Here is a 25,532-nt window from a genome sequence, read left to right on the forward strand (position 1 = left end):
AGGTCAGACTGGCCCTTCTAGTCTTAACAATCTGTCAACTGGTGAGCACTTTCTCAAGTAAGTATGTTCAATGTAAGCAAAGGTCCCATAACATTCCCACCCAAGTGTGTCCATATCCCACCTGGGGCAGTTATAGAATGGATTACTGCCCGGGCTACATATTATGCAAACAGTTAGTGATTTTTTTAAAAAAGGTTACTTTGCCATCAGGCGCTGCTGAGAGAAATCTCATTGTGAGAGAAGAGAGCTCTCTCCACAGTTCAATTGATCCAGATAAACTCTGATACAGACAATGAATGTGACCCTGAATTTCCTTCCCACCGCACCTTTGCAGTCATAGCTGCCATAATTGATCATACTTTAAAAATCACAGGAAAAATGGTATTTTTCTCACCCACATGCAGGCAGAATCTATTCATCAAAAAGAAATGATCTATGGTTTTGATCTATGTGCTTAGAGGCCCTTTTGCAATTTAATAATGACAAGCTCAGAAGAAATAAATTACAGAGCACAGAAGTACGTTCCTTATAGGCAATCCAGCAACCTCTGTGGCCATCCATTTTAATCTACTTGGACACTATGTTGTTATCTTTTTCTTCAGGGGAAACTAGTTACAAAACTTTGGAGCAGCTGGCATTTGTACCATCTCTTATTTCAAGTGATATCCCATTCCCTTCTTTCTATTCCCCCCTAGATGCAAAATGTGGCTTTGGTGAACCAAATAGAAATAAGACCTTTCGGAGGATGATTCTTAAGTTAACAATCTATTCATGCAACACAGACTGCATTTATAAATCCTTATTCCTCCTCTTTTGGAAAGCCAGGGATGTCATAGTCCCCCTTATACCTAGTTGTCTTTTACACCAGGACCGGCTCTACAGTTTTCACCATCCAAAGCAGCACACCGAATTGCCGCCGCGGGCGGCGGGGGCAGTCTCTGTGCCCTTAGGGTGGATAGGCGCGTTTCCGTGGTGGCGGCAATTCAGCGGCAGCTTCTAAGTTTAGCTGAGGCCGCCCCGGACAGCTAAATATAGAAGCTGCTGCCAAATTGCTGCCACCGTGGAAAAGTGCCTGCTACCCTAAGGGCACAGGGACTGCCCCCGCCGTCCAGGGCGGCAATTCGGCGCGCTGCTGGGGGCAAAACAACAGGGACTGCCACCCCTTGCACATTGCCGCTCCAAGCACCAGCTTGGAATGCTGGTGCCTGGAGCCGGCCCTGTTTTACACACAATAGAAGGGCACAATTCTGATCTTACTGGGTATGTCTACACAGCAAAGAAAAACCTGTGACTGTCCCAAGCCAACTGACTCAGGCTTGTGGGGCACAGGCTAGAGGGCTATTTCAATGCTGTGTGGACTTCTGGGCTCGGGCTGCAGCCTGAGCTCTGGGCCCCTCCATCCCTCCCTACACTGTCCTAAAGCCCAGGTTCCAGCCCTAACCGGGAAGTCTACACAGCAATAAAACAGCCCCTCAACCCAAGCCCTGTGAGCCCAAGCCAGCTATCATAGGCCAGTCACAGGTGTCTAGTTGCTGTGTAGACATACCCAGTGACACTGGTGTGAAATAGGAACAGCTACCTAAGAAAACAGGGTGACAACATTTTGAAAATGAGAAGAGAAAGAGGCCCACAGTTGTATCTATATCAAGGAACAGAATCTTCTCCTACACTTCTGTGGAGATAGTGCTGACTTGGACTCATTTAATAAACAGACTGCCTTGAATAGTTAAGTTCAAACCTAGCTAATGTTCTCTAAGCCGGACAAACTCAACCTTTTCCTAATACAGGTGCAGGGTGATCTTTAGCTTGAATGTAACGAATTAAGTAGTAGGTTCCTGCTAGTCCATCAGATAGCCCTGATGTAGCTTAGAACAGTATTCTATTCCATACAGGGTCTTATAGGATACACAACACTGCAGTGTCTGAGAGCCTTCCAGTAATGCATTAAGTGACACCGGTCATGTAGGGTTCATTCTCTCATCCTTCAGTTAAAATCCATTTTAAGGTGCTGCATCAAATGCTGTGCCAAGCACATGCGACATTTATGGTTTAATTCTGTTCAGCCAGTTTTCAGTCTAAGGGCTGGTCTTCACTAGGGGGAGATCGACACTGCTGCAATCAATGCAGCAGGGGTCGATTTAGAAGGTCTAGTGAAGACCCACTAAAGCGATGACAGAGCGCTCTTCAGTCAACCCCAGTACTACACATCTCCGAGAAGAGTAAGTCAACTGGAGAATGTCTCCTGTTAATGCGGCACAGTGAAGACACCTGGGAAAGTCAACCTAAGTTACGTTGACTCTAGCTACATTATTCACATAGCCTAACTTAGGTCGACTTCCCCAGGTAGTGAAGACAAGCTCTAAGATTTCTATGGTAGGGGTCCATGAACCACAGGTGGAATTTCCAGAGGGGTTCGCACCTCAATTCAAAAATTTTTAGGGGTCCACAAATGAAAAAAGGTTGAAAATTACTGATCTAGTCTCACCTCCTGCATAACACAGGCCATAGGACTTCCTTGAATGACTTCCTGCTTCAAGTCCAATAACTGTGCTTGAACTACAACATGTCTTTTAGAAAAGCATCTAACCATGATTTTAAAATGTCCAGTAACAGAGAATCCAGAGGACTTACAATGGAAATAACTTCTCCAGTTATTCTACATCACTTGTTCCAGGTTTTAAGATTCTCTCCTTGCACACAATATGTTCTTGTGCACAACATGTTCTAGGAGAGCACATTATTTAATGCCATAATGGAATTACATGCAACAATGCAGTTTATGCTATCTTTATCTTTCTAACTGGCAGCAAATGTGATTATTTTTATCATACGCTTATTCATTTTCTTGAATCACTGTTTCATTAGCCATAATCTGTGCTGCATATATTATTCATGGAACAATACATATCCAGCATTTTTTTGGTGGCTTTTTTTAAAAAATCACCATCAAATGACTCTTGTCTTCCTCCTCCCCCCGACCCTGAACCCCTAAACCAAACTTCTTAAAATTAATTTTCCACTAAGGCTCATTTCAGTTAATTTTCTATAATCTGGTATGTACTGGACAATGCTACAAGGAAAAGATTCAAATTCATCTCATATGTAATCACAGGAAAAATTTATATTCCTGCTTTTTATGGATGGGTTTAATTTTCTTTGCATGGGAAAGGTCTGCCCCTTACAACTCACTGTATAAAAGCTCTTCGCAAAAGCAAAGTACATTTCAACGGAACACAATCATGCATGAAAATTCAAACAATTGAAGTGTCAACCTAGTGGGACTCTTCATTACCTTTCATCTTGGGGAATCATTTACCACCCCTTTTCACCTGGTGATGCTGAGGCACCTGGATGTTAAATGACCTTGCTGAAATTCACAGAGCAGGTCTGTGGCAAAGTTCAGAATAGGATCTTAGAAATGTAAAGCTAGGAGGGATCTTGAGAGGTTATCAAGTCCAGCCCACTGCACTGAGGCAGAACCAAATAAACTTGGACAATCCCTGACAAGTGTTTGTCCAACATGTTCTTAACACCTCGTGATGGGGATTTCACAACCTCCCTAGGAAGCCTATGCCAGAACTTATTTACCCTTATAATTAGAAAGTTTTTCCTAATATTATTAAAATGGTGCTAAATGTCTATTTATGAATAACTACTGTAGTTATTTTGCTACAGTAATAACAACACATTGCACATATATAGCAACAGTCATTGGAGAACCTTAAATCATTTTAATGAGGCATGGTGACATGGTGTGGTGATTTCCTCAAGGTCACGCAGCAAGTCATTAGCATAGCCAGGAAACAGAAGTCAGGTCTCCTGACTCTCAGTTCCCTGCTCTACCTACTAGCCCACATTGTCTCTGGTTACACTATATAAGAGACCAGATTCTGTCAACAAAGGCAAAATGCATGTGTGGTGTATTGATTTGGTGGGAGAGCTCTCCTTGGGGCAGGGACTACCTTTTTGTTCTGTGCCTAACACAATGGAGTCCATGACTAGGTGCTACCATAATACAAATAATATTCAAAGGCATAAGAATTGGTGAGCTGGTTGTTGTGCCTTTGAAAATCTCCCTTTTAGTTTGTGAAACTGCATATTGGTTAGAGCCAGGTTTTCCAGTGACTCGCAATTTAAGTTCTGGACTCAAGACACCTTACAAAGGCTGGATGTTCAGAACCAAGGAGCTCAGAAACCCATTAGGCGTCCTAGGCTGAGCATTCAAAAACTTAGGCACTCATAAGTTGAGACAGCCACAGCATCACTCACCTTCAAATATTCTGGTTTTAGTTCCAACTTCTGTCTAAAGATACTGCTATAGTTTCCAGTACCATATGTATATGAGCACCTCACAACACCCCTGTGAGACAGAGAAGTACTATTATCCCATCTCACATATGGAGAACTGAGACAAGACTAAGTAATGTACCAAGGTCTCCCAAGCCCTAGTCTAGTGTTCTAACCACAGAACCATCCATCCTGCATGGTTTTGCACATTTATTTAATGGTCACTGAACCTTTTTATGCTGAAAACTGTTTTCTGGAAGTTTAAGCTGATCCAAGAGTTTCTATTCCAACTTCCTTTTTTTATTTAAATAGAAGTTAAAGTTTTGAAATAATTGTTCAGTTTTGTCAATCTGATTGCCTCTGCTGAGCATTATTATTCTGACAAGAGAGTTCTTCTAGACAGGGCTGATGAAATTAGCTAAAGATGAGAACCATGAATGAAGAAAGTAATCAAGATTAATACCTTCATTTTGAGGGGTTGACAAGGTGGATGCACACAGCAACTCTTTCATCTATTAAATAGTTTGGTCCTAAAAAAAGAACTGAGGTTCTGGTCCTAGTTCCGCATGGTTGGGAGAGACCTTTAATTTGACAGCATAAGCAGAACGTTTCTGAATTAGAGTCAGCCATTTTTCTCTGATGACAAAAGGTGCAACTTGCATGCAGAATCCTTGTGTAGCTTACAGACATGTTAGTGCTGAGTTCAGCTGTTGGAGCAGTCTGGAAGAACCCTTTCCCTGAACTGATAAAGATTAAATTACCTGTGGTTGAAATACACATCTCCAACTAATGGCCAGGGCATGAAGCATTCTTCACAGCCCCTCACCAGTCACTGTAGCTGGATTGAAGTGTGACTCACAACTCTGTCTTGCACCTTCCTGGTAGTTCCAACCCCTGAATCCATCTAAGCATAGATTCATTGATCTCGCCCTTAGCTTGTTCCCAAAGTTTGCCTCTGCAACAGCAGTTTCTAAGCCAGCATTGGGCCCTCCTCTCCCATATGTAGTGGGTGGACAGGCTATCCCTTGTATCTGATCACTGTCATAACATTTTTTCCCAGATCTGGACCTTAGCGTCCAAAATATGGGTGTTAGCATGAAAACCTCCAAGTTTAGTTACCAGCTTGGACCTGGTATCGCTGCCACCAGTTAAGAATTATACCTTGCCTAGCTCACTGTGGTCTCCCCAAAACCTTCCCCGGGGGACCCCCAGACTCAGATGCCTTGAGTCTTACAACAAAGGGAAATAACCCCCACCCCTTGTTTCCTTGTTACTTCCTCCCAGGCTCCCCTCCCTGGACGACCCTAGGAGATTCCCTGCTTCCAGTCCTGGAAACACAAGTACCAAGAGATCTAATCTCTCCTCCTCACCCAGAGGGTATGCAAAGTCAGGCTTAGTAAATCTAACACAAAGAGATTTTCTCCCTGACTTCTTCCTCCCACCAATTCCCTGGTAAGCTGCAGACTCAATTCCCTGGAGTCCCCACTAAAGAAAAACTCCAACAGGTCTTAAAAAGAAAGCTTTATATAAAAAAAGAAAGAAAAAGACATTAAAAATAGTCTCTGTAATAAGATGACAATATATAGGGTCAATTGCTTAAAGGAAAAAAATGAATAAACAGCCTTATCCAAAAAGAATACATTTTAACACATTCCAGCAACTACACATATGTAAATACAAAAGAAAACAATATAAACCTATTGTCTTACTATCCTTGTACTTACAACTTGGAAACAGATGATTAGAAAAGCAGGAGGTAGAAAAATCACTCTCAGAGCCGAGAGGGCACAGACACAAGACAAAGAACAAAGGACTCACACCCAAAACTTCCCTCCACCCAGGGCTTGTCTACATCACAAAGTTGCAGCGCTGGTGAGGGGGTTACAGCGCTGCAACTTAGGAGGTGTACACATCTGCAGGGCATCACCAGCGCTGCAACTCCCTGTTTGCAGTGCTGGCCGTACTCCCGTTTTGTCTCGGGTGTAGAGGATCCAGCGCTGGTGATCCAGCACTGGTAATCAAGTGTAGACACTTACCAGCGCTTTTCTTGACCTCCATGGAATAAGCAGGTATCCCAGCATACCTGAGGACACCTCTCTGGTAATCAAGCAGGTCTCCTTCCCCGCGGTTTGCTCCGGTGTTCTACGAATCCCCCCCAAGCTGGTCTTCTTCCCCGTGGTTTGCAGGGGGGTTCGGGGAACGCAATAGCAAACCGCGGGGAAGGAGACCTGCTTGCACGGGGGTTCGGGGAACGCGAGAGCAAACCGTGGGGAAGGAGGCCTGCTTGTGGGGAGGGGGTTCGGGGAACGCGAGAGCAAACCGCGGGGAAGGAGACCTGCTTGCACGGGGGTTCGGGGAACGCGAGAGCAAACCGCAGGGAAGGAGATCTGCTTGCAGGGGGGTTCGGGGAACACTGGAGCAACCCAGGGAAGGAGACCTGCTTCCCCACGGTTTGCTCTCGCGTTCCCCGAACCCCCCCTTGAAGCCGCCCAACAGCGCTGCAGTGTGGCCACATCTAACACCACTTGCAGCGCTGGTTGCTGTAAGTGTGGCCACTCTGCAGTGCTGGCCCTATACAGCTGTACTAATACAGCTGTAACAACCAGCGCTGCAAAATTGTAGATGTAGACATACACCCAGATTTGAAAAAGTCTTGTTTCCTGATTGATTCTCTGCTCAGGTGTTTGGTTCCCTGTGTTAACCCTTTACAGATAAAAGAACATTAACCCTTAGCTATCTGTTTATGACAATCACTCCCTTCCCCATTCAAGGATATTCCTGAGCTGTCAATGAGCATGCTGCTAATGTGTGAATTTCACCTTGTGTGGTTAGATTATTGCAGGATAGGCACCTGGAGATCAGGACAAGGATTTCAGACACAAAACCTAACATATTGAATATATGTAGGGACAAAATTAGAAATGCCAAGGCACAAAATGAGATCAAACTAGCTAGAGACAAAGGGTAACAAGAAAACATTCTACAAATACATTAGAAGAGGAAGACCAAGGACAGGGTAAGCACATTACTCAAGTAGGGGTGGGGAATAACAACAGAAAATGTGGAAATGGCAGAGTGCTTAATGACTTTTGTTTTGCTTTTCACCAAGAAGGTTGGTAGTGATTGGATGTCTAACATAGTGAATGCCAGTGAAAATGAGGTAGGATCGTAAGAGGCTAAAGTAGATAAAGAACAAGTTAAAAATTACTTGGACAAATTAGATGTCTTCCAGTCATCAGGGCCTGATGAAATGCATCTTAGAATACTCAAGGAGCTGACTGAGAAGATCTTTGAGCCATTAGTGATTATCTTCGAAAAGTCATAGCAAATATAGTGTCCATCTATAAAAAGTGAAATAAGGACAATCCAGGGAATTACCAGAAAGATAATGGAGCAAATAATTAAGCAATCAATTAATTTGCAAACATCTAGAAGATAATAAGGTGATAAATAACAGTCAGCATGAATTTGTCAAAAACAAATCATGTCAAACCAACGTTAGCTTTCTTTCACATTGTAATAAGCCTTGTGGAGGAGGGGAAGTGGTAGATGTGGTATATCTTGATTTTAATAAAGCTGTTGATACTGTCCTGCATGACCGTCTCATAAATAAACTAGGGAATGCAGCCCAGAGGGAGCTAATATAAGGTAGATGCAAAAGTGGTTAGAAAACCATTCCCAGAGACTGTAAAAGCACCAAAGAGTCCTGTGGCATCTTATAGACTAACAGAAGTTTTGGAGCATGAGCTTTCGTAGGTGATTTAGATAATGGCACAGAGAGTACACTCATAAAGTTTGCAGATGATACCAAGCTGGGAGGGTTTGCAAGTGCTTTGGAAGATAGGATTAAAATTCAAAATGACCTGGACAAACTAGAGAACTAGGATGAAATTCAAAGTACTCCATTTAGGAAGGAACAATCAGTTGCATACATACAAAATGGGAAATGACTGCCTAGGAAGAAGTACTGTGGAAAGGGATCTGGGGGTCATAGTGGACCACAAGCTAAATATGAGTTAATAGTGTAACGCTGTTGCAAAAAAAATGAACATTCTTCTGGGCTGTATTAGCAGGAGTGTGGTAAGACACGAGAAGTAATTCTTCCACTGTACTCTAAGCTGATTAGGCCTCAACTGGAGTATTGTGTCCAGTTCTGGCCACCACATTTCAGGAAGGATGTGGACAAATTGGAAAGAGTCCAGAGAAGAGCAACAAAAATGATTAAAGATCTAGAAAACAAGGCCTATGAGGAAGATTGAAATTTGGTTTGTTTAGTCTGGAAAAGAGAAGACTGAGAGGGAACATGATAACAGTTTTCAAGTATGTAAAAGATTGTTACAAGGAGGAGGAAGAAAAATAGTTTTTCTTAACCTCTGAGGAGAGGACAAGAAGCTTAAATTGCAGCAAGGGAGATTTAGGGTGGAAATTAGGAAAAAACTTTCTAACTGTCAGGGTGGTTAAGCACTAGAATAAATTGCCAGGGAGGTTGTGGAATCTCCATCATTGCAGATTTTTAAGAGCAGGTTAGACAAATACCTGTCAGGAATGGTCTAGATAATTAGTCCTGCCATGAGTGCAGGGGACTGGACTAGATGACCTCTCGAGGTCCCTTCCAGTTCTATGATTCTATGAAATTAACAGCTGGGTAGCATAGAGGGAATCAAACTCATGCCAAAAGGCCCAAGCCATGGTTCTGTACCTTAGTGACCTACCTCAAAAGACTGCATGACCTCCTCCTTGGCACCCTAAGGCTTTGATGTGAACAGGAGGGATTGGAGCCACAGAACATCTTCTCCCCATACCACTCAGCACCTTGTGAATTTCTGAGCAGAAACCTGCATCAGATTTTAGTAGAATTAACTCGCAGGTTCCCGTGCTGAGGTTTGCAGAGGGTGGAGAGCTAGTGTGTACCTTAATGCCACATTTCCTAGTTTTCAGAGGTTTAAGTTTGTCTTACATTAACTCTTACTTTCCTGGTTTCTAGAAGGTTAAGCATAGGTACACTAGCTGTTCTGGAAGGGTACAAGGCACTGCTGGTTAACCTTAATTCTGCATTGACAAAGTTTTAAACAGGGAATTTCTCCCCTTTTTTTTATTTTGAGGAAGTGATGGGAATGAGGAGGTCATGACTGGGGATCATCTTTTAGGGGTCAGAGAGAGGCTTCTACTGTCACTCAGCTATGACCTCTGCCCTCCTCCTGGCTCATCCATGCCCCCAGTAGCACTGTAGGACTACAGGGTGGAAGGCAGGTGGTAACTGATGGTCTCTGAGGAGCAAGGAAAATGGAGGAGAGCCCCATACCAGCCAGGGAGCTAATATAGGGAGAAGGGGCTCTGTACAAGCTTCAATGGCATAGGAGGATTAAAGAGGTGTAAAGTGACCCATTCTTCTCAGACAAATCAGAATAGCCCATGGAGATGAATGCTGCCTGACAATAGTTCTAAGTGTGAACTAACTCATTCATCTCAATGGGTGTTCTTCCTCCCAGCCCCTCCCCCATACTGTCAATCCAACCCCTGTTAAATATGAATTATCAAGACAATCTCTCTATGCATGTGGATTTAATAAAATAAGCTCCTTAATGGGGGCTGTAGGGGCTATATATTAGGAATCTCTTGACCAAATGACTCCAAATTTGTACCAAGTAGTATACCCATTCTGAGAATCGTACTACGCACAATGATTCTAGAGTATTTTAAAAATTAAAAGATGCTCCTGTTACGAGGGTCTGTATTCTTGGGAACCCCTTGGTCAAATTACCCCAAATTTGCATCACAAACTGTATACTAGCCTCTGTTGTGGCATACGAGTTTTCAAGGCTATCAGCTATGCTTGTGGATTTTAGAGCATTCTATTAAAATCAGCTCCTTATTGAGGGAGAGGGGGATGGGGGTTATCTGAGGACACCATTGACCAAATGACCGCAGCTCATACCACTACTCCTAATATGTCACAGCACTATTATGGTGAAGTGATAGTATCAGAGTTGAAATGAAAATCTGGTGCCACCTTAACAGGAGGTGAGAAAGATGGCCACACATTCTGCCCTTTGGGTTAGAGTATCATTTGTAAAAGTTTATTGTAGCTTTTCCACTGCTTAATTTTATACAGTAGTTTGTGGCGTAAAAAATATCACTGGATGTTTGCTATGACTGTTTTTAAAAGGACCATAGCCCACGTGACTACATTTTTCTAGTGTCTGACATTTCCCTTTCCCCAAGAACTCTACGTTTGATCCCTTGGTTTGTGTAATTGAGATGAGTAATGACGTCTGTGTTTATTTTTCGTGATAAACTTGAGTTACTGCTCTGTGTCTGTATCCTGACACTGTATCAGCCAGTGTCAACCTTACCCCAGTCCTTAGACTAGAACTTTTCCTGATGCTCAGCAACCCCTTTTGGTAATGCTGACATTGATGAGAGTCACAGCTACTTACTTTTCTTCAGTCAGTCCCACTGTTCAGGAATGGATGAGGACTGTGCCACATGATTTCATTACCGTAATGCTTCTGCTTACCACAAACTTTTGTCCTCCCTCTATTTAATGTCATTTTCCTAGATGATACTTCTTAAGTAAAATCTGAGCATGCATGTGAATATCAGAGCGCTTTGAAATATCAGCTCATAAGCCAGCAACTTTGTTCCCTGAGCATAATCTCTAGAAGGAGCTCCGACAGAGCTGAGCAATAAATATGCACAACACATTCTCAGAAAGCTACCAGGACTCCAACTCACAGTACAGTGGTCCTGTTCGAGTTCAGTGGTCACAGCATGTCACCTTGAGCTTTAAGAACCATGACATTTTGATATCACCTGAATTTGAGGGGGGAGGGGCTGTATGTCAAATTTGGACCACTAACACTGCCCCAAGCCATCATGACGGCCAGCAGTTTTCAAGACAATCTAAGTAAGCATGTGGATTTTAGACCACTTGGAGAAATCAGTTGTTTAAAAGCAAGCTAGTCTCAACATTAACTATAGTGCTACCAACCTGCTGTAATAAATGAATGCTTAGACTGATTACAGTGTAAATGCAATACAGATAATGTGCCTAGATTCTAAAGAGCACATGTATTAAGTATGAAATCAAAGGAGCAGTAATATACTTAATTCAGTCCCATAGTTAACATTCTGGTTATGTGAATTAGTAGTAATTAACTATCAGAAAGCACAACCACAGTGTAATTACACTATAATTGCTGCATAAATTACAGTCACTGAATTATAAAGCATAACCAGTATCTGCAAAGCATTGCAGACACCAGGCTTGAGTCTTCACTGGCTTGCACTTTGTGCAGGAACTTACAGCTGTGCTAACTGAGAACCTGGTAGGCGTAAATTGCTACCATGCTGATTTGATAGCATTTTACACATACCCTCAAATTCACTTTGGACAGGTATTAATCACTCCTCGGGGATCAAGATAGCGAATCAGGCCCACTGAGTTTCTCTGTTGTTGTAAAGAGGAGCATTGTTGTTATTAATCCACATTCTCTTTCTTCTACAGTATTTTTGAACAATGGCTTAGAAGACACAGACCTCTGCGAGAAGTTTACCCAGCAGCCAATGCACCCATTGGACACAATCGCGAATATTACATGGTCCCATTTATTCCTCTCTACAGAAATGGAGAATTTTTTACCCCATCAAGGGAGCTGGGATATGATTATGAATATCTAGCAGACCCAGGTAATGTTTAGTGATAGGCAAATTCTGAATCTGCCACCTTTATATAGCATATATCTGTAAAGAGACTAAGTTCAAAAGGTGCCTTCTTAACCAGATTTATTTGGTGAGAATATTCGCAGTTATATCTGATTGGTTTAGTGACCAAAGGAAGTTTGTCATCTGTCAGTACTGCACAGCCAACACAGGCAGCTATGGGAGGCTGTAATTATCAACAGAATTATTAAAAAAAAAGTCCAAAGGCAAGGCCATGTTTTGCTTTCAATTATACTAGTGCAAACCCAATGAGTACAGCTGGACTAAGTCAGATTTCACTGAGGGCCTAATACAAAGGCCACAGGCCTGTTGTAAATTAGCACTGCTCCTTAAATCAATGCCAATTTTAAAAAGCCAAAGATCTGGCCCTATGTAACTGCATAACTGAGAGGCATAACTGAGGGCAGAATCTGTCCTGCAGATTCTTTATTAATGGTGACAATTGCAAGACACACAGAACCCGGCTGGAGTTTCAGATCCCAGGCTCAGGTTTCAGGACCGGCAGCTGGAAAATTACCTTTTATACTTGGAAACTTAATAAATCTGTTATCTTAATTATCGAGGATTAACTTCACTCCAGAAAACGGCCAATGAACTATTTAAGTCCTCAAAATAAAGCTTAAGTAGGACTCATGAGCTTTGTACGGGCTCTTTGCACAGTGATGAATTTCACCATGAGATTCGCAGTGTCATTTTTACAGAATGTAAAAGCAGCAAAGAATTCTGTGGCACCTTATAGACTAACAGATGTTTTGAGCATGAGCTTTCGTGGGTGAATACCCACTTCGTCAGAATACCCACAAAAGCTCATGCTCCAAAACGTCTGTTAGTCTATAACGTGCCACAAGGCTCTTTGCTGGTTTTACAGATCCAGACTAACATGGCTACTCCTCTGATTTTTACAGAATGCAACTAAAGGGTTGCATGAGGGTCTTTATTATAACTTAAAATGAATCAAATGTGCATGATTTAGAAATAGTATTGATATGTAGGATGGGGCCATTTAGCAGTGTAGGCTTCAGTAAGATCTGCATGCACTAAGATAAAGGACAAATTTTGTTCGAGACCTAACCTTTCTCCAGAGCTGAGGAGCATTCAGATCTTGGACTTAAGTTCGACAATTACTAAGATAGGCCACTGGGATGATTAGACCAATGTTGAGGGGCATTTGGATCAGAGATTCAAACCTGGGACACAAAGTACAGCTAGAAGATCAAGACTTTTATAAAGTATCAAGAAATGAATGAGATCAAGGAACTGTGCAATCTTTTGTGAATGTGTCTGTTCAGTTGCAAACACAATCGACAGCCAAGAGTCCAGTAATCATATATCAAAGGGAGCAGAAACATTTTAGCAAGACTAACATTTACCCAAATAGCCTTTTTCACTCTGTCTGAACAATACTACAGTACTTTCAGGCAGCTCTGGCCCTCCGAAAGATTTTGCTTCCTAATGATAGCGTCTGACTTCTGCATGCTTAGTAAACTGCTCCAAAATAGTGTTCAGCCTGCTCATTCAATTCTTTTGTTAAACACAGTCTAGCAGCTTGTGATTCACTGCTATCCCCAAAACTTATTTTTATGGCTGATTATTTCAAGTATCGTTGTCCTAGCTAATCCAATGCCCATTTTAGAACTACAGCATAAGCAGGAATCAGTATTTCTCCTATGATTGAAAAAAAAATCTCAAGAGTGGTTTTAAAGTGATACATTTAGGGCTTATTTTGTATTCTAGTTTCTGAATCTTTAGGGTTCATGATTTCAAGCTTTTCTCTTGAACTAGAAGCTTTCATTTATTTTTAAATGAAAACTGTGATTTTCACATCAATCACTTAATTCCAGGAACTGGAGCTTTAAGAAAAAATGCCAAATATTGAGGAAGTTCAAAACACTGCAAAATACATTAGCACTGCAGAAGTATACCAGAAATCAGACACAGGAGGAATCTGGTATAAAAAAGAACTAAAAGTGATTAAATGCAAATATTAGAAAGACAAGGTGGGTGAGGTAATATCTTTTATTGGTCTGACTTCTGTTGGTGAGAGACCTCTTTTTCAAGAGCTCTGTGTGGCTAGAAAGCTTGTCTCTTTCACCAACAGAAGTTGGTCCAATAAAAGATATTACCACCGCAGTGACCTTGTCTCTCTAATATCCTGGGACTGATACAGCTATAACTACACTGCAGACAAAATCAAGTCTGTCCTTTCTAGCTGCTTTGCAGGAGGGTGGGTTAAGATGGTTCTTTATTTCTGCTGAAAGATCAGCAGTAAGGGTGAAATTCATCCGTGTACAGAGAACCTGCACAAGGTCTATGTGCCACTCAAGTCCCTCTTCAGTCCCAGTTGCAGGGCTGGAGCCTAAGTTGTCATTCTTTATTAGAAAGAAATAATTGGTTCAAAATTAAAAATAGGCCAGAGCGATAACATTCAGATTCTGGATATCCAAAGATTCAGGTGGGTTTGAGTGTTTGGAGTTGGGCTTTTCCCTAGTCAGAAGCGCTGGATTCACAGTAAGGATACAGCTACACTTTGAACTGGAGGTATAATTTCAAGCTTGGGGCATACCCATGCTAGCTCTGATTGAGCTCGCATGCTAAAAATAGAAACAGAGCCACAGTGGCACAGGTGACAGGAGATGCCAGCTGCCCAGGTACGTACCTAGTGACTTGGATGGAATTTTACTGAGGATGGCTAGGCCCTCCTGCCACAGCAGCACTTCTATTTTTAGCACACTAGCTCAATCAGAGCTAGTGCAGGTATGTCTATTTGAATCTCCAACTTGAAGAGTAGACATAGCCTCAGAGAGACAAGTGCTGGCTTCTTGTTTGAGCTCATATGCTACAAGACACCAAAATGCTGCAACGTGATCAAGAAGGACTAGAAAAGATGACTCTGTGATCAAAGGCAAGGAGCTACGGCTGATTTGCATGGTAGGTACAGTGAAAAGGTACAATGACAAAAAAAATTAGCAGTGATGATTTTCTCATAGATCATGGTCTGAGAAGAGATAGAAGCTAATGCAGAACCTTGCTGATGAGTAGGAGGATGGGTAATGGGACAGGAGTAAGGAGAATGAGGAATGGTCAAATAAAAGTTTTATTTCAAAGCAGATGGAGGAAAGGAGTGATGTGACAATAGCAGAGATTCAGTCAAGATGTTGAAATGAAGTGACTAACTGTGATTATAGATAGAACATGAGCAGGGAGGTAGGAGACATATAAAGATGGAAAGAGACCCAGTGAGAAAGGCTCAGTCAAGGACAGGAATTATATTGCTCCACTTCTGCTGAGCAGTAGCAGATGTCTGGAGTCCTGCAGGCTAGCCTCCCAGTGGAGAAGAATTCAGTAAGGTGGAGTCTGCATATATTCAGAGTGTCTTATTTAGACACATGCTGGCTGGAACAGAGGTGACCACAAAGAGTAATCCCTTCTTTCATGAATTACAATGCAAATATGCATAGCCCAATCCCAGGAACCAACTCTGCCCCAAGAATTAACTCCGGCTGAGGCAAGGAGCCCACGATCCCACTCACCTTGCATAAGAAAATTAATGCCACCACACAGCTTATCTTCCCAAGACTGAACATTTGCTTGAATGCTAATAAAAGACTTGGAAGACTGTAACAGCACCACCTGGTGCTGCCTGCCATAATATGTATTATTATAGTACAAACAGGATGCTGAGTACTAGTGTTTGAAGCTTAGGCCAAGTTATTTCCAGAAATAATTCCTTAAAGCTAACTCCTGAATCCATTTTTAGACACATGCCAAACTTTCACCCAACAGCTCCCCTTAATTTCAATGGGAGATATTTGGTGACCTCACTAGGTATTGATGGCTGAGTCACACTTTTGAGGAGTCAAGCAGATACTTAAATATAAACCTAGGAGCCTAAATACAAGTTTTCATTTTTGAAATACTTAACTAAGGTGTTTGATGCTGTAACTTCAACAGATACAGGTGAAGAGAAGTGCAGGTGATGCTGGGTTGCAGGCAGAGTAAAAGATAATGCAGTGTGATTAAAATTGTGTATGGATACTGTCTGGAGTGGCTCACAGCTGCCCTACCTCAGGGCAGACTGCCACCAACAGAGCAGACACCCAAAACTGGTGGTGTGGTCGATAATTAGATTTCACCAAGCCAGTAACAAATGTGAACTCCTGGATCATTATAAGAGTCTTACCACGGACTCACAGACAGTCCCCTTAGACTCTCCAGTCTATCTTGCCACCCACGCAAACCTGACTTAGTGATAAATGGTCACTCACACCAAAAATCACACCACATTCAGGTTGCTTCTAGTTCCAAGAGACCAGTCACTTACCCCAGATCACTTGGTACCTTAGATCTTACAACAAAGACAACACCTGTAACCAATGTTGTAATAAACTATCTAAAAGTTTATTAACTAGGAAAAGGGAATAAGTTATTTATAGGTCAAAGCAAGCAAACATATACACACAAATGAGTTACCATCTAAATCCTAAGAGTGACAGAGTTGAAGTGATTTGTCTGTTCAAAACCTCTTTCAGGGAGGACCCAGGAGGCAGCTCCTGGTGATCTCTAGCTTCAGTTTAGAGTCTCTGGCCTTGTCAAAGTTTAAACAGCCAAAAAGATGAAAATCTTTCCTGTGATTTTATTTTATTTCATTCATTCAGCTTCCAAGTCCACAGGATGAGCTTCCTTAAACGTAGTATTTCCCAGGTGCAATAGGGCCATTAACCAATCTTTTGTGATTCCCATGCCTGGGTTCAGAGGTTCAGAGAAAACATCTTCAAAGTTATAAAGCAAAACTTACATGTTTTCTTGTGGCATGGAATACAGACGTTACAAGTGAGATTAACATATGCAGCAATTTACAAGCATTCCACAGAGTCTAAACACTAAATACATTCCTATAAGACTAATGCCTATTCTGAGCAAAACTAACACAGAGGACAACTGATCTGGTCTCCAGCTACGAGTTTGTTAGCTCTTGGCAAGAGCTGGCATCTGGCGTACCAGCATCACAGATGCTTAATAGGCCTGCAGTGCAGCTTTGCAGTTTGGTGGATATTGGGTGTGCTCCTGAAGGCCTAGTCTGAGGTGTTCTCAGAGAGACAAGACTGCCGACAACCATGACTTTGGGGAAGTCCATCTCCAGAATCGAACTTTGTCATCTCCACTCAAACGTATCCTGTTGTGGCAAATTGACCAGCAGCATAGTAGCACACAGACAGACCCATGCCAACTTCAAGAGACCTTGATGACTCTTTCCATCTTTGAGGTATTCAGCAGCATACACTATGGCTAGAACAGACAAGGGCTCTGGAACTGGAGAGCTGACAATAAAATGGCAACAGCTAGGTGAGATAAAATGCAGATGCCTGGATGATAGGATGTAATTAAAATCAACAGTGCATGTTAAATGTTCTCTTGGGATGTAGTTTAAATCCCTAAATTGCATGACTAAAAAAAGAAATAGACTATCAAGTTAGAAAAGAAAAGAAAAAATAAGACAGTGTTTCAATCATGGGAATTTCCTCAGGCTCTGGAAAGTGAAAAATAAGGTTAACTGGAAAAGGAGGAGGAAACCAATGTTAAAAAATGAGCCTTAGAGAGGAAGGAATAGGAGTGGAAAGTTTGGATATTAGCTAAAGTTGTTTATTTGATAACAGGAAATACGGATTTTAAAAAGTTAACTTCTCTCCTTACCTGCATGTCCTTTTGTAGCAGGCAACTATCATTTGGGAAGCCAGGAACAAATTAAGAAAAGATATAACTGGAGAACACTGGATATTGTATAGCTGTGGCCAGCCTTCTTTCTTGGAATGAAGATGAGCAAGCTGTTAAAGAGCAGCTTTGTCAATGTAATTGTTAACTTTGGGTAAATCAGAAGAAAACATGCTCTATTGTGCTATAGATACATCAGGGAACATTTGACTGATATCACTTAAAGATACAAAAGTAACCCATTTTTCTCAGTAACCATTTTGTGTGTGTGTGTCGTCAGTGGTAGGTGTGTATGCTGGAACCTACTGTAATGTGATTTTGCAGTGAGAGGTAGAAGCCCAGCCTTTAAAAACGATAATAAAACTTTTCACCAGCCTACACACACAGGAACTGATTCTCAACTGCTGCCACGCAGAGTGAGAGAAGGCCTGCCAGGGACCCAGTCACAGCTCCCTGATCTGCCCAGTTTTGACACAAGTTAGAACTTCAAGGGAGCCACTCTAATTTCCACAATGGACGATCAAGCACCAGGATCCTCTCAGCAATGCCCTGCCCCCAAAATGTCCCTCGCACAGCAGGAATTCTCCACTGACCATCTCTACAGCCATGATTACAAAGTGGACTAAGCAAACAAGAATCTGGCTGAATGAATAAATAAATAAATAAATAAATAAATCTTTCCTGGCCTTCCCCCCCGTAACTAATGGCGATTAAAATCTGACTGACATTTTCTTTGTCCATCAAGAAAAACAAATACACACACACAATGACTCACCCTGGGGAAGCAGAATTTTGCAAGGCTGAACTAGATGCATACAATTTCTTTGTGGTCTCAAATATTGCTTTTAAACATGGTGTTAAATAGCTAACTGGATAAGGCAATAGAAATGCATATGACAGGAAGCAGCAAGTCATTGCCAACATATCCTGGGTGTATGTGAATGAATAAATGATTCAATGGCTTTTGTTTTTTCCCTTTTGCTAGCCAGCTGAATTTTGTTTTCGATGTGTCCAAACTTAACCCTGAAATGGTCTTATCCTAGACCCAGGTTGGGTAGAAGAAATGTTCAAAAGGCTGTTGTATCATGTATCACATATCAAGGAATAGCACAAAATGACTATTCTTCTCAAACTAAACACATTCTTTATTAAGAGAACTATTTTCAGAGATGCTGCAATTGAACTAGCATCCTAATTACGTGCACACTGACTAACTTTCTGGTGCTTCCTCCAAACTCTTCTCTCCTGCAACCCGTGCTCCATCCTCCAAGTCCCAGCAGGTTTGTTATAGCTTTGTACCACTAAAGGGACTTCTAAATTTGAAGGTGGATTTGTCCTTTATTAATGTTCTATTGTACCGATAGTGCACTGGCCTATTTTTCAGGGAAACACCACTCTGGCAAAATCTCCAGGAAGCACTGTGCTAGACAAGCCACTGGGAACAGGAGTCAGAGTGGTAACCAGGTTAGTCTGTATCAGCAAAAACAACAAGGAGCCTCCTAGGTGCCACAAGTACTCCTCGTTGTTTTTGGGAATAGGAGTGGTTTTTTCTACCACTCCTAGCAGTCACCAGAGAGAGTCCATATAGTTCCGCGAATGCAACAGAGACACAATGAATGATTGCAGGGTTGTTTGTTTTTGAAAATAGGCAGTTAAGAAATTGAATGTGGGGACTGTGCTGGGGTTATTATTTGTATTTGTCTCTGGAAAACTGAGGGATTGGGAGATTTTGCTGGTAATTGTTACTAACTGATGGTCAGATGTCAGGACGCAGGATTGGTTGCTATTTGGTTTTGCAATAACTTAATTAAGAGTTCATTTTTAATCAATGACAATGGCACCTAGCATTTAGGATGGGTCTTTTAAGTTTATTAAATTAAAACACAAACAAATAAGTTGAACTGAATTTGACTCACCAAAGTGTCTCTCAAGTAGAGCTGGGTTAAATTTTTCACTCAAAACTTTTTTTGTTGAAAAATGCAGATTCAGCGACACCAACATGTTTTGTGAATTTATGTTGATTTCATTGAATTGTCTGTGTCAGAGCTTTCTCCACCCGGAAAAAAAAATCCAAAACCTAAATGTTTCATTTTGACATTTTCTAAACAAAACATTTTGATTTTTTTAATTCAAAATGACTTTGCATTCAGAAAATTCCTTTAATTTTATTTTAAAGATTTTTTTTAAATGTTAAAAAAAAATGATCAAAACTGAAATGAAGTGTTTCATTTGGGGTAAAAAAAATTTTCTGTTGGACCCCAAACTATTTATGCATTCATTTATTTATTTAATGGATTTTTCAGTTCACTGGCATTTCCTAATCACCCAATTTTACTCTGAGTGTTTCAGAGGGGCCATTTTTGCTGTGCTCTCTGACCTGGCAGTATTATGGATTAAAGTAATTGACTGTGGTAACTGGGTCTTTGGAATTTGGGGGGGTTCTAATCGGCAGACATACATGCACAGGAACAAACGGATTTTTACTAGTGTGCATTACAGATCACTGGGCCAGAACCACTAGTAGGCATAAGCAGACTAAGCAATTGCTTAGGTCCTTGAGCAGTTCAAAGGGACCTCTTGTTAATTAGTGGTATGTGTTGTGTGTAAGGGAGGGGCAAAATGTTCCTGTTTAGGGCCCCCAGTTGGCTAGCACTGCCTCTGGGGACACTCTGTGCTCTGGCATCCGAGTTGCCACGGTAACTTCAAGGTAGCGAATGCATGGATCTTTTCTGTGGCAAAGGAAACTGAAAACAGGCAGTAGATGCCTGGAGGTGGCTACTGGCCTCTAGCTTGTTAGAGAAATTCTGTGCTGGTTGAGGTTAAAACAGGGCAGAGACATGCTTAACTGCATTTAAGTCAGTGGTAAAATGGAAGACAGTAGTAGTTCCCCTCTGTTAGATCATGCCGCAGCCCCATCTGGCCCCATGCCACATTACATTTTACCAAGGATAAGGCTGACAAATGAGGAGCCCTTGTCCTCCAGATTGATAATGATGGATGCAGAACAGTGTAAGGTTTTAAGAAGCCACAGAGGAACATTTTTTGTTCCAGTCAAACTCTGCAGGAAGGAGGACTGCACAACAAGGCTCATTTTCAGTATCATTTTGACAGTATCATGATTTCCATGATAAGTTTCCGGCTCCAATTTACTTAAGGAGCTAAAATATTTCCTGATTCTGTGATGTGTGTGTAACCACACAAGTACACACAGACCTAAAAACCCAAGACAATATATGTACACAACACAGTTCTCTTTATACTCACAATCTTATAGCAAAAGGCATAACATAAATGGGAAAGGGATTGAAAGAGTCCAATAAAAAATGAGAGAAGCAGAGTTTCATCCTAGAATAAGTTGCAACTAAGACCTCAAAATCTCACATTTTTTCTCAAAAATTAGGTTCATATTTTTATACTTCCTAGCAAGTCACTCGTACTCTTTCCACATATCAGCCAGAGTCATAAGGACGACAACATAAGTAGCTTCTTATACTTCTTAAATAAGTTCTTAGATATGTTAAAATGCTCAAGAACTATGCTCCTTCCTGTTACCCTTCCACAAAGCATCTATTTTATCACCCGTTTTAGATTTTTCTTCTCTCCCTATTCTCAGACAAAAATCATTGAACTAGAGTCAAGGACCAGAGAATGTATTGATACCAGTTATTGTTTGCACTGCTGTAATTCTTAGATGCACCAAACTGGGATAAAGGCCCCATTGTGGTATAACAAGTCAGCCCCTGCCCTACATAGCTTACTGTCTAAACATATGAGAGACAATGGGCCAGAAATTTTCAGTGCAGATATGCTGTGGCCCAACAGGTGGGAAAAAAACTGAGCAAGACAAGGTCATAGGAAAGCGACTGGAACAATAAAGAGCACATCCACTTACTATAACTTTGCTAGACACTAAAAATCATTCACTTAATAAAGGTACTGGATTTATGGTTTATTACAACAATCTGTAACCCACTAACCTCCCTTTTTTGTCCTATGACTGTCGAGATGTTAACTGGCTGTTTCACCTTGAACGGTCTCTTATAATATGTATTAAATATTTATGCTAAACAATCTGTTCCACCTTGTATTTAGCTGTGACACTCCGAGTGCCTTTCCCAGACCTGATGTTCTCTGTGTAGCTCAAAAGCTGGTCTCTCTCACCAACAGAAGCTGCCCCAATAAAAGATATTACCTCCCCCACCTTGCTCTCTAATAGCCATTGTTAGAAACTTTAGGGTAAAAGGAAAACTTTGAAATAACAATATTAACAAACAAACAAAAACTAGCCATTTAAAAGCCAGGAAATTTAGAATTAGAGTTAGAGCTAAAATAAACCCATACGTTGGCAGGTATAGAATGGATAGGAATTTTTTTTAAAAAAAAAAGCAACAAACCCTTTTTTTATGGAAAATAGCTGTGACTGTAAGAAAGTGCCATCTACTCAACAATAAGAAAGGGGAAATAAAACAGGTACTTACTAGCTAGAAGAGAGGAAAATACAACCAACTCCAAAATGGCCCCTTTAGAGTTGTAGCTGCTTGGCTCTACTGAGTGAGGGCCAGTCCCAGAAAGGCATGCTGGGAGAAAATGTTCCTACAAAAGGGCAACCCTGGACTAGAGAGAGAACAGTAGTAGGGGAGGAGGTTAATTTTGATGTGAGCATCGCAGGGAAAACTCTTTCTTGCAATAGAAGATAGTTTAGTGGTTAAGGTGCTCTCTGGGGATCCAAGAAACCTGGGTTTAACTCCTTGTTCTACCACTGACTTCCTACATGGCTTTGGGCAAGTCACTTAATCTTTCACTGCTTGAGTTTCCCCATCTGTAAAATGGGAACTATATCACAGGGGTGTTGTGAGGATATATATGTTAGAGATTGATTTGGTTTTCATTTTGGAGTCTGTCTTCATAAGAAAAGGGCTAGAGAGATTGTTTGTTTTTTTTCAGATTAATGTGTTAGTCCCCACTAATCATTGAGTGCTGTTTGAAATTCCTTTAAAGACCAACTGACCATTTGGAATACACCAGTATACAGCTCCCAGCACTGCTTTTCCCTTCTAAAAGGGTGCTTTGAGTGACCTCAGCTGAAGTTTCTAGGACAAGTGATTGTGGGACAGAAGCAGTAAGAATGTTACAAGGACATTCAAAGCATAATTAATATTTATGCTTTCTGAGCCCCATTTCTCCAGAACAGCTTGTCTAAGTCACCTCATATATTATCTTTAAAAATCTGCTGGCCATATTCCACACATGCAAAGCTTAAAATGAAAATAGCTAAGGGCTGAGGTGAGGTCCAATTCAGACTTAAAATGCAATCCTTATGGTATTCTATATTTAATATCCAACAGCACTAACTCCCAGCCTTTTTACTATCAACAACCTTACTTCTAAACATCTGAGTAAATTTCCAATTGCATGGGTGCATAGTCATCCCACAGTTCATGCTTTCCTCACCCATAACTTATAAGTGGTTATAACTGGTTTTGTGAGTAATTCACCGGTTGTGCTTCACTAAGGAGTCACACCAGCATTAATGAGTTTGGTTTTGACATTTTGGTTTCATCAAAACAAGTCAGTCGAGATTGCAGAAGTTCATGCTTTCCCAGGGAAACCACAGATCATCTTGGGTCTACTTTAAATGGATCCCAGGACTCTTCAGTGGATGGCAAGTTGTTCAGCAACCACTTCCCATTTTGGGGGCTGCACCAGGGGCTGAAGTGCCTGGGGGCCTGTCTAAGTTGTGGTCCCCTGTGGATCACAGCACCACCAGGGATCTCTGAAGTGCTTTGTGCGGCAGTTCTGCCTTCAACATGCCTATTCTGCCTCTAGCTTTGCCCCTGGCAAGTTACCTATGGCAGGGCTTGCGAGGCGGTCTTTGGAGGGCAGACTTATGGTTGTCGTCTTCAATTCCGGGCTGGGAGAATCCTCAACCAGTCAGATACATGGCTTTGACAACCCTTTATACCTTTCTGGCCCTTTTACCCTGCATAAAGAGCCCAGAGGGGATGAGGGGTTCATCTAAAGTTTGGCCTGGTTTCATTGAATATTTTTCTCAACTGTAATTAAAACTGATGAATAAATTTCGCATCGCATTCATTCTCTTCGTTCCACCAGTGAAAATAACTAGAGTTGGGTGACCAGATTCTGACATCAATTAAACCAGTGTAAATCCAGAGTGCAACATCAGTGAAGTCAATGAGTTACTCTAGATTTTCAAGATAACCAAGACCATACTCAGACTCATCATGTTTCAGAAAGAATGCCTCTTTGTCCACTCTGATTATGCAACTAACTCAGACTTTAGGGACTCCACCCCATTCTTTACCTTGAGGGATGCATTTTCCACTACCTGGCACCCTGAGTAGACATTTACATCTGTGCAGAGTATAAAATAGGTGGAAAATATTACCAAATCAGCATGTTAGCCCTGTGCACTCACTTTCCTCAGATATAAATGCCTGCAAAACAGCCAGGGTAATGGAGAATCCATCCCATGGAATATAAACCCTATTGGGTGAGCAGTATCACGTTTGGTCTCCTACTCCAGAGTCTTGTGTACATTTATAGTGTTACATAATGAAGAGCTAAACTGAGAGCTTTGACTCTCGTGGCGCCCTTGAGATAATGGACTGAAATAATCACTGAAGAGAAATCAGACTGAGTTGATTCCTAACTAGGACAGAATAAGCCTGTTTGTATTTGAGAACCATGGCTTTACTGCAAAGTAGAAGCTGGGTTTTGTATCCCTCCTCATCCTGGCTAACAGCCATTGATGGACCTATCCTCCATGAAGTTATCTACCTCTTTTTTGAACCTTGTTATAGTCTAGGCCCTCACAACATCCTCTGGCACAGACTGACTGTGCATTGTGTGAAAAAATACTTCCTTTGGTTTGTTTTAAACCTGCTGCCTATTGATTTCCTTTGGTGGCCCCTAGTTCTTGTGTTATAAGAACGAGTAAATAACACTTCCTTATTTACTTTCTTCACTACTTTTATTTGTAATTTCATCCAGCATTTCCTATGTGACATTGGGTGAAGTCATTTAAAGGCTGGTAGGTTTTGTGCCTCAGTTTTCCCATGTGTAAGTTATGGATAATACTTATCTACCTCATTGAATGAGGAGAGACTTGATTTATTAAAGATTTTTAAATACTGTGTGACCCTGAGATAAAAGGTACTACAGCAATACAAAGCATTAGTATTATTCAAAGTTTTCAAGCATGAGCTATCATATAACTGCTATCTTCCACAAACTGACAGTGCATTACATAGCATAAAATGAGTTCTGTCATTTTTTTTTGCAGTTGACTCATTCCAGGACTTTTTGATGCCCTACCTGGAGCAAGCCCGTCAGATCTGGCAGTGGTTGGTCGGAGCAGCTGTGGTTGGTGGCATAATTACCGCTCTGATCACAGGACTTATTGTTCTGGGGTGTAGGAAGAAGAGACGGGGAAGCACTGCAGAAATACAGCCCTTACTCATGGAAAGTGAGGATGATCACAATGTGTCTTATCAGTCAAATTTATAAAAGCCACCTGTAATCCAGCAATGATGTTAAGGTGCTAACACTAAATCAAGCATGCATTGTTTGGTACATGTTTACAGAATATCTTGCTGTGATGCACTGCATAAGGGGTGTAGAATGTCCTGAATATCATTGCTCATGTAACATGCAATACTGTACTGTAGTGTATTATCAAAATCTCCCCATAGAACATTTCCTAATAAAAACTAATGTATGTTACTTTGCTTCCTGTGACTATACTAGGTATTGCCTATTCTTAATTAAACAGAACTCTCATGGAACCAAGCCAT

The 25,532-nt window shown here is 41.4% G+C and overlaps 1 protein-coding gene across 1 annotated transcript in view; it reads left to right on the forward strand.

Moving 5' to 3' along the window:
* Nucleotides 1–25,245, forward strand: part of TYR (tyrosinase) — a 68,016-nt gene extending 42,771 nt beyond the window's left edge. Inside the window, exons 4-6 of the mRNA XM_030550887.1 lie at nucleotides 11,795–11,976; nucleotides 14,244–14,246; nucleotides 25,022–25,245. Coding sequence (XP_030406747.1) covers nucleotides 11,795–11,976; nucleotides 14,244–14,246; nucleotides 25,022–25,245 — 409 coding nt within the window. The remainder of the gene's footprint in view (nucleotides 1–11,794; nucleotides 11,977–14,243; nucleotides 14,247–25,021) is intronic.
* The last annotated feature ends 287 nt before the right edge of the window (nucleotides 25,246–25,532 follow it).

This window comes from Gopherus evgoodei, chromosome 1, assembly GCF_007399415.2.
Source record: "Gopherus evgoodei ecotype Sinaloan lineage chromosome 1, rGopEvg1_v1.p, whole genome shotgun sequence".
NCBI lineage: Eukaryota > Metazoa > Chordata > Testudines > Testudinidae > Gopherus > Gopherus evgoodei.